General features: G+C 43.8%; 1 protein-coding gene across 3 annotated transcripts in view; it reads right to left on the minus strand.

Moving 5' to 3' along the window:
* Nucleotides 1–14293, minus strand: part of PIR (pirin) — a 146090-nt gene that overhangs the window by 43013 nt on the left and 88784 nt on the right. For all 3 annotated transcript variants that reach the window (XM_044283719.1, XM_044283720.1, XM_044283718.1), the window contains exon 6: nucleotides 7010–7094. In XM_044283719.1, the coding sequence (XP_044139654.1) occupies nucleotides 7010–7094 (85 nt within the window). The remainder of the gene's footprint in view (nucleotides 1–7009; nucleotides 7095–14293) is intronic.

The raw sequence follows: 14293 nt of genomic DNA on the forward strand, positions 1-14293 counted from the left end.
CCAGCACCCCTGCCGATCAGCAGTTTGAAGAGAAGGTGCGCACTGTGCCAGCGCTGCCTCCTCTCCATTGTTTACTTGCTTCCCGTCTGTAACGGTCACGTACACACACACACACACAGGGGCGAGGATAGTGACCACTGCGCTCCACCCTCACCCCTGGCCCTGCCTACTTGCCTCACGAGTCCTGATGACAGGGGACAACTGGACGGCAGTCCCTAACTTAGGATACGTGCGGGAAGGACAGACAAGACAAATAACGGATAGTGAACGGACCGGGTCAAAACCAAGAGGACAACGCAGTACAGAGGGATAAGCAAAGCATGGTCAGGTGGAAGCCGAGGTCAAAATACCAGGAGGTATGCGCAGTACAGGAGGAGCAGGCAAAGGATCGTCAGGGAACAGGATCAGGTAAGTATACAGGTATCCAACAAACGCCAGGAACCTAAATTAACAGGCAATCTGTGGCCAGCAGGCTGCCTGTATTTATAGTGGGGAGTGAAGGTCATGTGACGTGGCCAGCGTCACATGACCGACAGACCGACCAGTCGAGCACCGAGTGATCAGCTCAGTGCTCAAGGCAGACCTAGGAGCAGGGAGCCTCCCAGCTAGCAAAGCTGCCCTGGGAACGAGGTCAAACACAGATCCTCGCTCCCGAAGCTAAGCAGCAGGCACCCTGGTACACCGTCACATCCGCAGCGATGAGCAGGTGCAATTACACCCAAGTCGTCCCATTCATTTCAATGGGACGGATCGCTCCTATAGAAGTGTATAATAATGACCTGTCCCATTGAAATTAAGGGGACGACTTGCGGATGCAACGAGAAGCAAGTAAAAAATGAAGAGGAGGCAGTGCTGGCACAGCGCGCGCCTTCTCTTCAAACTGTTGATCAGCAGGGGTGCTGGGTGTCGGACCCCCACCGATCTGATATTGATGACCTATCCTGTGGATAGCAGTAGAACATAGGTAGAAGCAGCACCACACGGTCCTTGGTCGATGTAACACACGATGCAACAGCCTCACCAGTGACCCACGATCCAGCAGGCCATGAGATAAGCGAAAAACAAGATTGGCAACGGCAGCATCTCACATCATCCGAATTTTATTGCGACCTCAAGACATAGTACAAAAAATGCAGCAACGTTTCGGCTGATACTCAGCCTTTGTCAAGCCTTGACAAAGGCTTGACAAAGGCTGAGTATCAGCCGAAACGTTGCTGCATTTTTTGTACTATGTCTTGAGGTCGCAATAAAATTCGGATGATGTGAGATGCTGCCGGTGCCAATCTTGTTTTTCGCCTATCATGTAGATAGGTCATCAATAAAATTAACTTGGACAACCCCTTTAAGCATTTAAAAAATAAAAAAAACATTTAAAAAAACATCTTTCTCCAATAGCGCAGCCATTTCTCATCGGTACGGTCTGGTATTGCAACTGGAGATAAGCGAAGTATTGAAATATTCGATTCGGCTGCTGCGCCGAATAAAAAAAAAAATTGCTTTGTCGCAAAGCGTATTTCTTTGTAAGTAGTGGGTGCAATGACAGGGAGCTGCGATTGTGTCATTGTACCCTTCAGATGCCACATTAATACATGATCACAAAATCTGATAGCAATAATCGAGTGTAAAATAAAATAATTAAAATCATACTCATTACCTCATCCATTTGCTCGCGAAGGGCAGCTGCCATCTTGATTGAAGATCAGGTGCGAAATCTAGAGTGGCCCGTGATGACATCATCTCGTCGGCCGGCGGGGTGACGTCATACGTCACCGCACACGGGATTTCATGCAAGATCTTCAATCAAGATGGTGGCGGCCGGCCCGTCCCAAGCAAATGGATTGGGTAAGTATGATTTTTTTTGTTTTTTTTTATACTATTTCAGGGAAAATCGATTCACTACCACGGAGCACGAGGAAATTCGGCTTCACGGCAAATCAAATTGACCCTGAAATTCGGCTTCGAATTGACTTTGTAGACTTTGATTAGCTCAGCACTAGTTGTAACTGAGCCCCATATAAAGAGTCTCTCTGGGCCTGTTCCTAAAAAGTCTCTTTCAGTGTCTTCTCTTTCCCCCTAAGTGTGGAGAGAAGACACTTGGGGGAAATTTATTGTGGTTTTAAAAAGTCGCAAAGCAAGTGCCTTTTTTTAAGCTGCTGTCGCCACTTTTCCGAGGAGGAGCGTGGCAAGGGTGGGAAAGGTGAGTGGCCAACACCCAAAGACAAAGTTATCTTCATTTACACCAGTTTTATGTCGCAAATGAAGCCAGAAATGTACGGCAGCTCTGAGATAACGTAGATTTCTGTTTTAGGTGCACGAACTGCCGGAGGATGCACCTTATTTATGAGAAGGCCTACGTGTGGTCATAAATTAAGCACATCCTCTGGGAGCGCAGGGGATGTCAAGACTGGTGCAAAAAGTGCCAGTCTTCATAAATCTCCCTTTTAGTTACCCTTCCATCAGTCTGCCGATTCCGCCCGGGATCACATGCCTCCTCAACTGGCTGCAGACCCTTCCTCCGTTATCGCAACCAATTGTGCTCCTCTTCCTTCCTGTTCCGCTACATGTACATTATGCATCTGAACAGGAAGAAGAGGAGCAGAACTGTTCACGGCATTGGAGGAAGAATCGGCAACAGGGGGCCAATCACATGATGCCAGCTTGAATTGAGGAATTAGTCAAGTGATGACAGGGTACAGTACGTTCTTCTCAAAGTGACTTCTCTCCACAGGTTAGCTGAAAGAGGGTTTTTTGTGGGGGAAAAAAAAGTTGTATTGCAATACCGGACATGGCCTGTTGGTGGTGCTGTTACTGGAGGAAATCGGCCATGCTGTTCCAATCTCAGACCCGTTTAAAAATCTGCAATGTTTCTAAAGCACTTGTCTGATGTACGAGTTTAGTCCGTCCTTTAATAAACTCCATGCCAGCGCCCTTTATCACGTCACATACTATTCATGCTACAGCCCTATCCCAGGAAGCACTTCCCAGACTCCTGCAAAGCTCCTTTTCTTCCCAAAAAAAAGTTATCTGTTCTGTGTCACGTTTGTTTGGAATAAACTTGTCTTGGTGTGTTGTGCGCAGAGACATATTTGGAGAGAAGGGGGAAAGGATCTATTCCAGTAAAATGCAAGTGAACTTTCTGCAGGGTAACGTCTTTACACACAGGCACAGCTTACATTTCTGGCCTCCCTTACAAAACTCTGTCTGTCCTATGTTATTTCACAATTCTCCTCATTGGGTTCACCAACAGCAGATCCCAATGCCCATAATAACCTGCGTACAAGGAGCAGGTGCCCTCAAAGCCGTGAGAATCTCAATGATGTCACCTTAAAGGGAAGGTCACCTACTTCTACTGCATGTAAGCGACGCCAGTGCAATGTACATCCGTCTAACATCATTTCAACCATATCTTTGATAGCTTTATCTGTACTTTCCATCTCTAGCAAATTAGGTTCAAAGAGGTTTGAAGAGCCCAGGACCCCCTCCTCCAAGTGCCCAAGCCTGACTCTCGCAAAAGGCCATGATGGCCTCTTCATCTCTAGCTTTACCTCCCCTTGCACTTTCTACTCCGTCCCTCTTCTAAGAATTCACTATTTCCCTTCAACTACGCCCGCGACGTCCGCCTGCGTCTCACTGAAAACTTGCGCTCTAGATCCTGCCCACCGTCTTCTCTGCAATAGGCATCGGAATTACTGCAGGTAAAGCGCATGCGCTGCTTCTCTGAAGCCATGGGCAACGTTGAAGGGAAGTGATGTGTAGGGATCAGCCCTGTACCTCACATGGATCAAGAGATCTCCCAATTCATTGCTCGGCTAGATTTATTCCAAACTGGCAGATCAGGGGGTGGAGGGTGGGGTTGTTTCTGCTGCAGCTCAAGGGGAGTGTCTTTTATGCTGCAACTCTCTATCACAGCTGAGGAGGCAGTTGAAGGATGGAACTGAGCATGTGCGTCCACCTCAGTGAGGTGGACAGGGAAATAATAAAAAGAACAAACAGCAGGTGGCGCCATGCAGACACATTTTATTGAGTGGCTCAGTGGCTATACAAATTTTTTAATTACGTACATTTACAAAAGTATTCAGATCCAGGTGCTGGATGACCAGGGTGAACAGTGCGGTTAGAAACAGGCAGACAAGTAAGCTGACCCACCTACAGGCTGAGAAAAGCAGCCGCAGCGACAGCAGCAACAGGACTCAAAAACGCCTCCCAAAAATAAGCGAAAGTTAAATAACTGCAGTAGTCTATACATTATCTTTAGCTATGTGTCTAACTGAGCCCACCGAGGACCCTGAACTGCCTTCAGTCGTGTAGAATTTCCATTAAGGCTACTTTCACACTTGCGTTGTTAATTGCGGTATTACTATCCGGCAGAGGATCTCAATACCGGAATTAAACTGATCCGTTTTGATTTTGCACCTCAGGATGCATCCGTTCAGTTAGGATGCGGTTGTGTGAAATCAAAGCAGAAAAAAAACTGGATCAGTCACTAAATACACTGAAAGTGTGTCCTAAAAAAAATTTGATCTGTCACCATTGACTTACATTGTTTTCGGTGCCGGATCCATTTTTATGACCGGACACAAAACCGCAGCCTGCAGTGGTTTAGTGTCCAGTCACAAAACGTATTGCTGCCGGAACGGAAGACATCCTGACGGATCCTGAACTGATCTTTTTCCATTCAGAATGCGGGAGGACTAAAGGGAAACGTTTTTTTTTTTCCGGCATTGAGATCCTCTGCCGGATCTCAATACCGGAAAACAACAACGCAAGTGTGAAAGAAGCCTAATTGCCCGCTCATACCAGAACTGCGGTTACATATCATGTTTTGACTGCACATCAGACTATGAGCGGTCTTTGCAGGCTGCTGTTTGTGGTGGTGGTTTGCTTGCAACTTTGGATATTCTCTGCTATGTTCTCACTTTTGACCCTCGGACACATTGTACTAGATTACAGATGACAAACCCAGATCTGTTTGGCCAGGAAAGATCTCAACTTCCTCTCTAAAGCCAGCAAGACAATTCCCTAGCCAAACAAACACATTCCCCAGGGAGTCAACAAGCTAATTTACTGTTCTGTGGATACAGTCTGTCATGAAGACATTACCCAAGTCTCCAGTAAATAGGCGAGCATCTGTGTCAGACGGCAGGTGGAAGCGAAGCCGAGTCCGTACAGCTGTTTGGCATGTCAGCGTTTCCTATGCTGGCTGACATGTAGCCCCAGCACATGGAAAACATAGTGATCTAACATGTAGATACAGAGAAATGCTGTTGGGATGATAAATCAGGAAAGAAATCCTCAAATACGATGCAAACTACAGTGAAAACCTCAATACTGTTCAGTATCTGGTCATTTGGTAATTTTGCAGGAATCCAAGAGGACCCGTCCTCTCCCCAGACAAGTCACTTGCAGTAGTTGTATTCCTGATGACATAACAGTTCTGAAACATTTTTTTTTTTTTACAAATTTGTTGAGCCGTTCCTGTTAGGCCCCTTTCACACGAGCAAGTATTCCGCGCGGGTGCAATGCGTGACGTGAACGCATTGCACCCGCACTGAATCCGGACCCATTCATTTCTATGGGGCTGTGCACATGAGCGGTGATTTTCACACATCACTTGTGTGTTGCGTGAAAATCGCAGCATGTTTTATATTCAGCGTTTTTCACGCAATGCAGGCCCCATAGAAGTGAATGGGGCTGCATGAAAAACGCAAGCATCCGCAAGCAAGTGCGGATGCGGTGCGATTTTTCACGCACGGTTGCTAGGTGACGATCGGGATGGGGACCCGATCTTTATTATTTTCCCTTATAACATGGTTATAAGGGAAAATAATAGCATTCTGGAATACAGAATGCATAGTACAATAGGGCTGGAGGGGTTAAAAAAAAAACAACTAATAATTTAACTCACCTTAATCCACTTGTTCGCACAGCCGACATCTCTTCTGTCTTCTTCTTTGAGGAATAGGACCTTTGATGACGTCACTACGCTCATCACATGGTCCATCACATGGTCCATCACAATGGTAAAAGATCATGTGACGGACCATGTGATGAGCATAGTGACGTCATCAAAGGTCCTATTCCTCAAAGAAGAAGACAGAAGAGACGCCGGCTGTGCGAACAAGTGGATTAAGGCGAGTTAAATTATTATGATTTTATTTTTTAACCCCTCCAGCCCTATTGCACTATGCATTCTGTATTCAGAATGCTATTATTTTCCCTTATAACCATGTTATAAGGGGAAATAATACAATCTACACAACACCTAACCCAAACCTGAACTTCTGTGAAGAAGTCCGGGTTCGGGTCTGGCTACCAACCATGCCGATTTTTTTCACGCGCATGCAAAACGCATTACAATGTTTTGCACCCGCATGAAAAAAACGCAAACATGGAACGCAATCGCAGTGAAAACTGACTTGTTTTAGTGTCAAAATCGCACCATTTTCCCTGAACGCATCCGACCCCAATCCGCAACGCCCGTGTGAAAGAGGCCTTATTCCTCCTGGAAACATATGACTAAATGGACAACTGGGTGTTACCATTCGCCTTGTTAATGGGGTGGGCACTACACAGTCTGTTGTGAGTTTATTTTAACATTTCATGATTTATTTATTTATTTTTGGTCAGTTTTATTTAAAAAGCCAAGTGATTTAGAATGGTTCATGACAAAAAGTATTAAATTAAACTTAAATTATTTTAAATGGCCATCGGCAACCTGCAGCACTACAGTGCTCTACAATAGATGGTAATGATCTGATCCTGCCTACGATATGGCATTATGGCTGAGCAGCCTGACAGGAACACTTACCAATGTGTAGTATAGGCAAATCCAAGAGTGTAGTGTGTAGCGAGGCTCCACAACTCAGATCTGCAAGTGGAGGTCACCAGTCCTGCTCACATTCTAGGAACGGTTGCTGGAGGCCATTTTAAATGATTCCCAGAGAAATAGCTGAGCAATATTTTCAAAATGGTCCAGAAATACATAACATATTGCAGAACTCTTTCTTACCTTTAGGTATGGCCTGGGTGAACTTTGCACCTTTTTCTAGTTTGAAGTCCAGGAACAGAGTCGGTGTTCTTGTATAGACTTTTGACTGCAATAAGTAACAATATATTAGACACACTGGGGCAGATTTAATAATCCTATAGATGGTGTAAACTTAGACCGGCAGTCTAGACCTGCACCAGATTTATCCCAGGGGCTCAGGCTGGAGGATAAATACGGTGCAGGGAGAGACACTTTTCCCTGACTCTGCGCCAGCTATTGCTTGGTTTACTTTGAGACAGAATTTTATTGTGGCACAATTTTGGCACAAAAGATGCATCTTAGGCCACTCTCCTTTCCTTATTAAGCCCAGCCCCATTTATAATAAGCTCCACCTACTTTTCGAGCAAGTCTCAAATAGTTGGACAAACCATAATTGTGCCAAATTGTGCCCCTTATATTTTTTTTTTAAAGACAGAATCTGGGTTCTAGGTGCAGACACATTAGTAAATCTGGGCCAATGTCTTAGTTAGAAAATACATACTAAGAATTCAATACATTTCAATACACAGGGTGAGAGCAAATAGTCAACTGCACAATTTAATGCAGAAACACTACAATAGATAAAGGGAAAAACACCACTGAAACAGTAAAATAATAAGGGTATGTTCACACTGTGCTTTTTGCTACAGAATTTGGCCCTTTTCCGAAATCCCTGGCAAAAAATACAAAAAACTAAGTGGGTCATTTAGGTGCATTTATGGCGCAGATTGCGTCACAAAAGGTTCTTTGCACAGCAAACTGCGACTTCTCCCCACTCACGCAGGTCTAAAAAAGTGGGCATGACGTGGGCGGGGAAGGGGATTTACCATTTTCCACGCCTTACATTTCGAAGCCAACAGCTATAGAACACAGTAGAAAATGGTGGCACTACTACGAATCGCTGGAACAACCCCAATAGGCGGTCAAACCACGACCAACCGGCATTCAAGCAAAGTCCTCTGTGGTGCACAGCAAACCAAAGGAATGATATATAGCAGTCCAACGAAGCGCTATTTCAGCGTGAAACGGCCGTCACCACCGATCCCCAGTGATAGGCATGTTCCGCTCCCCAGCATGCCTAGATGTCTTCATTGGTGAAGCAATAAAGCCTTGAAGTTTAACCAGCAATTGGTGAGTGTCGCACTTATTGTTTCCTTTACTACTGCCCTTACATTTAGAAGCGGCGGTGGATCCGCCGAAGTTATGTAGAGGCCAGCGCCTCTTCATTACTTCAGCGGATCCACCAACAGCTATAGGGGTTATTAAGACCGTAGTTCATATAGCATGGATTTTTCTGCACCAAGATTTGAAATCCGTGCTGGGAAAAAACAAGACTGAGCATTTTTAATCCTGGCACAGTTTCCATGCGTAAACCATGGTGGGTGTCCACACTGAATCTGAACCATACAAACTGCAAAGAAGAGGTCCGAGGGTCAGCCTTGGATTTCTGCTGTGGATTCCACGGCAAACACACATCAGATTTCTCTGATGTGTATTTCTCCTGTGCGAATATATTCTCGGGGTACAACCACACGGCGCAGTTGTTGGGTGCTCGGGACGTGGCCTTGCTGCAGTCGGGTACCACATGGCTGATTAGGCCGCATCTGTCTCTTATTTAATTAATGAAGATTGCACTGTATAGTCGGTCTGTATTGTTAATGGCCATGCGGTATTAAACAATTAACAATACAGACCCACTGAACCGTGCGGTCCCATTAGTTAAATTGGAGGCAGCTGCAGCCCATACGACCAAAGCGGGACTCGACCACAGCATGGCTGCCACCGGAATGCTCCACGACCATGTAGTGTGGTCATATCCAGATGTCCCTAATCAGATACATTAACCCAAGCTTATTTAAAAAGAGATGTACAGTGGGATGCGAAAGTTTGGGCAACCTTGTTAATCGTCATGATTTTCCTGTATAAATCGTTGGTTGTTTCGATAAAAAATGTCAGTTAAATATAACATATAGGAGACACACACAGTGATATTTTAGAAGTGAAATGAAGTTTATTGGATTTACAGAAAATGTGCTATAATTGCTTAAACAAAATTAGGCAGGTGCATAAATTTGGGCACCACAAAAAAGAAATGAAATCAATATTTAGTAGATCCTCCTTTTGCAGAAATTACAGCCTCTAAACGCTTCCTGTAGGTTCCAATGAGAGTCTGGATTCTGGTTGAAGGTATTTTGGACCATTCCTCTTTACAAAACATCTTTAGATCATTCAGGTTTGATGGCTTCCGAGCATGGATAGCTCTCTAAGTCACACCACAGATTTTGAATTATATTCAGGTCTGGGGACTGAGATGGCCATTTCAGAACATTGTACTTGTTCCTCTGCATAAATGCCTTAGTGGATTTTGAGCAGTGTTTAGGGTCGTTGTCTTGTTGAAAGATCCAGCCCCGGCGCAGCTTCAGCTTTGTCACCGATTTCTGGACATTGGTCTCCAGAATCTGCTGATACTGAGTGGAATCCATGCATTCCTCAACTTTGACAAGATTCCCAGTCCCTGCACTGGCCACACAGCCCCACAGCATGATGGAACCACCACCATATTTTACTGTAGGTAGCTGGTGTTTTTCTTGAAATGCTGTGTTCTTTTTCCTCCATGCATAATGCCCCTTGTTATGGCCAAATAACTCAATTTTAGTTTCATCAGTCCACAGCACCTTATTCCAAAATGAAGCTGGCTTGTCCAAATGTGCTTTAGCCCACTTCAAGCGGCACTTTTTGTGCTGTGGGCGGAGAAGAGGCTTCCTCTACATCACTCTCGCATACAGCCTCTCCTTGTGTAAAGTGTGCGGAATGGTTGAACGATGCACAGTGACTCCATCTGCAGCAAGATGATGTTGTAGGTCTTTGGTGCTGGTCTGTGGGTTGACTCTGACTGTTCTCACCATTCGTCGCTTCTGTCTATCCGAGATTTTTCTTGGTCAAGCCTTAACTTGAACTGAGCCTGTGGTCTTCCATTTCCTCAATATGTTCCTAACTGTGGAAACAGACAGCTGAAATCTCTGAGACAGCTTTCTGTATCCTTCCCCTAAACCATGATGGTGAACAATCTTTGTCTTAAGGTCATTTGAGAGTTGTTTTGAGACCCCCATGCTGCTACTCTTCAGAGAAAATTAAAAGAGGAGGGAAACTTACAATTGACCCCCTTAAATACTCTTTCTCATAATTGGATTGACGTGTGTATGTAGGTCAGGGGTCACTGAGCTAATTAGTTCTAAAGGTTTTGGAATCAATAAAATGACAACAGTGCCCAAATTTATGCACCTGCCTAATTTTGTTTAAACAATTATAGCACACTTTCTGTAAATCCAATAAACTTCATTTCACTTCTCAAATATCACTGTGTGTGTCTCCTATATGATATATTTAACTGACATTTTTTATTGTAACAACCAACGATTTATACAGGAAAATCATGACGATTAACAAGGTTGCCCAAACTTTCGCATTCCCACTGTATATGTAGATATGCTGTGCAGAGTATTGCTCCAGAACTGAGACACACAGGTCATATGACTCAGATCAAGGGAGATGGAAATAGTAAGAAAAGGGAAGGATTCCCAGGCAATGGCACCAGGACAAGTAGGAGTCATCGGTCTGTAGTAGAAAGAGTAAGTGGTGACTGGTACTAAAGGGTCCATATCTTGTCTGGCATGCCAGTGCATATAAATCAGCATTTAGTATGAGTAGGAAGAGTAGAATCCATAAAGTTTCATAAAGAAAGGTGTACAGAGTTCTGGATAAGTGAGGGAGAGGAAAAGTTGTGGTCAAAAGTTTTGAGACTGACATAAGTTTTGGTTTTCACAAAGATTGCTCTTGGAGGATGTTTTGATCCTATTCTTTATTCATGGTAGTACTGTTAATATTGTGTTATAATATTGAGAGTGAGCACACTCCTTTGGGTGAGAAGCAACCCCAAACATGAATGGTCTCAGGATGCTTTACTCTTGGCATGACACAGGACTATTTGTAGCTCTCCCCTTGTCTTCTCTGAACAATCATTTTTCCAGATGTCCCTAAGGCTCATGCATACGATTGATTGTATTGTGCAGTCCACAAATTGTGGATCCACCAAAAAATGGATACCATCCATGTTGTATCTGCATTTTTTGTGGACCTATTGACTTCAATGGGTCCACTCTTTGCAGAATGGATACATGGATGCGGACCACATCTGTATTTTGCAAATCCATGAAATCCATGATTTGCAGACTGCAAAAATGGATACGGTTGTGTGCATGAAGCCTAGAAGTTTAAGGGAAGCTTCATGAGAGAAAATAATTTTCCCCAGTCCCCTGCAGTCCAATCCTTGTACTTTCTGTAGAACATCAGTCTGTCCTTGATGTTTTTCTTGGAGAGAAGTGACTTCTTTGCTGCTCTTCTTGACACCAGGGCATCCTCTAAAAGCCTTTGCTTCACTGTGCATGCAGATGCACTCAAACCTGCCTGCTACCATTCTTGAGCAAGCTCTGCACTGACGGTAACCCGATCCTGTAGCTAAATCCTCTTTAGGAGATGTCTTAGCACTTGCTGACCTTTCTTTGGTGCCCTTAAAGAGGACCTTTCATCAATATAATTTTATTTAAATGACCCCCCTACCTAATAGTCCGGCATCCACTGATGTTCCCCCTTTTTTTTTTTTTTCAAATCGACCCCCGAATCTTGAAATAACAGCCTTTTTCTTCTGCTGCAGCGTCTGTCAATCAGACGCTTTTTTGTAGGGGGCGTTGCTCAAGTCTTTTCTTTGCTATTCTCCTTGGCTGAGAGCGCAGCCAATCGCAGCGCTCTCTCTCAGCCAGGGAGAAGGAGCTCAAGTTCTCGCGAGAATCGCGAGAACTTGAGCTACCTAACATCCGGGTTCCAGCGCCATCTTGGATTCCCCTGACGAGGATCGCGGCGGGTGAGGAAGCAGCGCAACGAGCGGCAGGGTAAGTATTAGAATATACCCCTTATGTCTAGGGGTATATTCTAATACTTACCCTGCCGCTCGTTGCGCTGCTTCCTCACCCGCCGCGATCCTCGTCAGGGGAATCCAAGATGGCGCTGGAACCCGGATGTTAGGTAGCTCAAGTTCTCGCGATTCTCGCGAGAACTTGAGCTCCTTCTCCCTGGCTGAGAGAGAGCGCTGCGATTGGCTGCGCTCTCAGCCAAGGAGAATAGCAAAGAAAAGACTTGAGCAACGCCCCCTACAAAAAAGCGTCTGATTGACAGACGCTGCAGCAGAAGAAAAAGGCTGTTATTTCAAGATTCGGGGGTCGATTTGAAAAAAAAAAAAAAGGGGGAACATCAGTGGATGCCGGACTATTAGGTAGGGGGGTCATTTAAATAAAATTATATTGATGAAAGGTCCTCTTTAAGCCTTCTTCACAGCCATTGTACCTCTCAAGTTTTTGATGATCCAATAACTTGTTGATTTAGGTGCAACCTTACAAGCCGCAATGTCCTTGCCTGTGAAGCTCTTTTTATGCAAAGCAATGACGACTGCATTTGTTTCCTTGAAGGTAACCATGGCTAACAAAAGAAAATGATGATGTCAAGCACCACCCCCCTTTTAAAGCAACCAGTCTGCTCTTCTAATTCAATCAGCATGACATCAGAGTGATATCAGCTGCCTCACACATTGTACTGAGCTAACCAGAAGATCACTGAAATTATGTTAGCAGCTCATTTTGTGGCAGTGGAAACTGGATATTGTGATTAAGTTAATTTTCATGAAAAAAATTACTTTGTAATTAATTTCAATTCATCTGATCACTTTTTGTAACAATATAGAGGTAATGCCAATTGCCACCATAAAGACTCAAGCATCAAACTTTTGACAACAAAAATCTGTCTCAGTCCCAAAGCTTTTGACTTTAAAAAGGCAAATATGAAACACCTGGGGACAAGGATACAGCTAACCCTATAAGAGCATAAAGAAATCGAGTCACCCGAATCCAAAGTTCTTGTATTTGGTTGGACAGCCAGAGAATATGACAAAAATTGGCAGATTTCTGAGTGAATTTTGGGCTCATGTCATTCCTATTAAATACTACGTGGCCCTTTCAGGAAAACTGGGAATTCCCAAGTGGGAACTTTGAGAATATCTTTCTATTCATCTTTATCCAGTACAAATGTAACCACTTCCCAACAGCATTTGCTTCATGTAATCAAAGTATCCCTCCGATACATAAAAAAGTCATTGTAATTTTGGAGATTGGCCCACCAGAGTAACAGAGGATCTTAGTGGGCCCAAGCTCTGACACAATGTTGAACTACAAGAGCCCAGCAGAAGACAACACCATGTGGAGCTGACATTTGAGACAGTCATTTGCATTTAGGGTCTATCAGTATTTCTGGGCTGATTCAAAATGGAACTTATGAGACCTTATGGATGATTGATGATATCAATAATGATTACAAAGTAATAAATAATGGAAATACTTCTAGATGGAGGTTGGCCCTCAGAATCATGTTCTCCAATGAACCAGCTATGGATGGTCAGTTGTAAAATTAGTAATTAGGTTTAAACAGGCTAAGTGCCATACAAGTTCCTACCATCGTTCCATGTTTCATAAAATACTGTAGCCCATCAGACCTGGCCAAAGAAAGGACATTGCTATGTAGTAGTGCTGGACCCAAAGCCTGATTGATCCAGACCAATGTCTATGTACAAAGCAATTTTACAGTTGAAAGCTCATAGAGGGGAAAGCATTAAAAAAGTAAAAGGCAAACTAGTTAAACATAAAAAATATAGACATGTCTGACTTTTTCCATTAAAGCTATAAAGGCTGTAAGAGGTTTGCAGCTGACAGTCCAGCAGACGAATAGTAATTATTTATTGGCCATTCCATATAGCAATAACTCACCACTCAAACAAACACTCATTGACTTCTTCTCCATGATTAATTGGAGCAAGAACAAGAAAAGACAACCAACATCAGTTTTCACTTATTATACATGTTACCAATTTACATACTTGCTGTCTAAATTGCTTTTGGGTTTTCATAAAACAAAATTGATATGAGAAGATCTTCTGAAGATGGAGAGATGAAAGGATGCTGCTGTATGGAAGATGACTGATGAATTATTTCATGTATGATTTTTTTTAAACCGTATTTTAAGGTTAATATAAAACAACTGTGCTAAAGGAACTGTACACTTTGGACAATCCCATGTTGTTGGAAGGGTCCCATTCTAACAGACTTGGACCTAGATTTTCCCTCTGCTTTAATTTGCAGGTTGTCCCACTGCTGTAATCTGTAGGGG

Source organism: Bufo gargarizans, chromosome 3 (genome assembly GCF_014858855.1).
Source record: "Bufo gargarizans isolate SCDJY-AF-19 chromosome 3, ASM1485885v1, whole genome shotgun sequence".
NCBI classification, from domain to species: domain Eukaryota; kingdom Metazoa; phylum Chordata; class Amphibia; order Anura; family Bufonidae; genus Bufo; species Bufo gargarizans.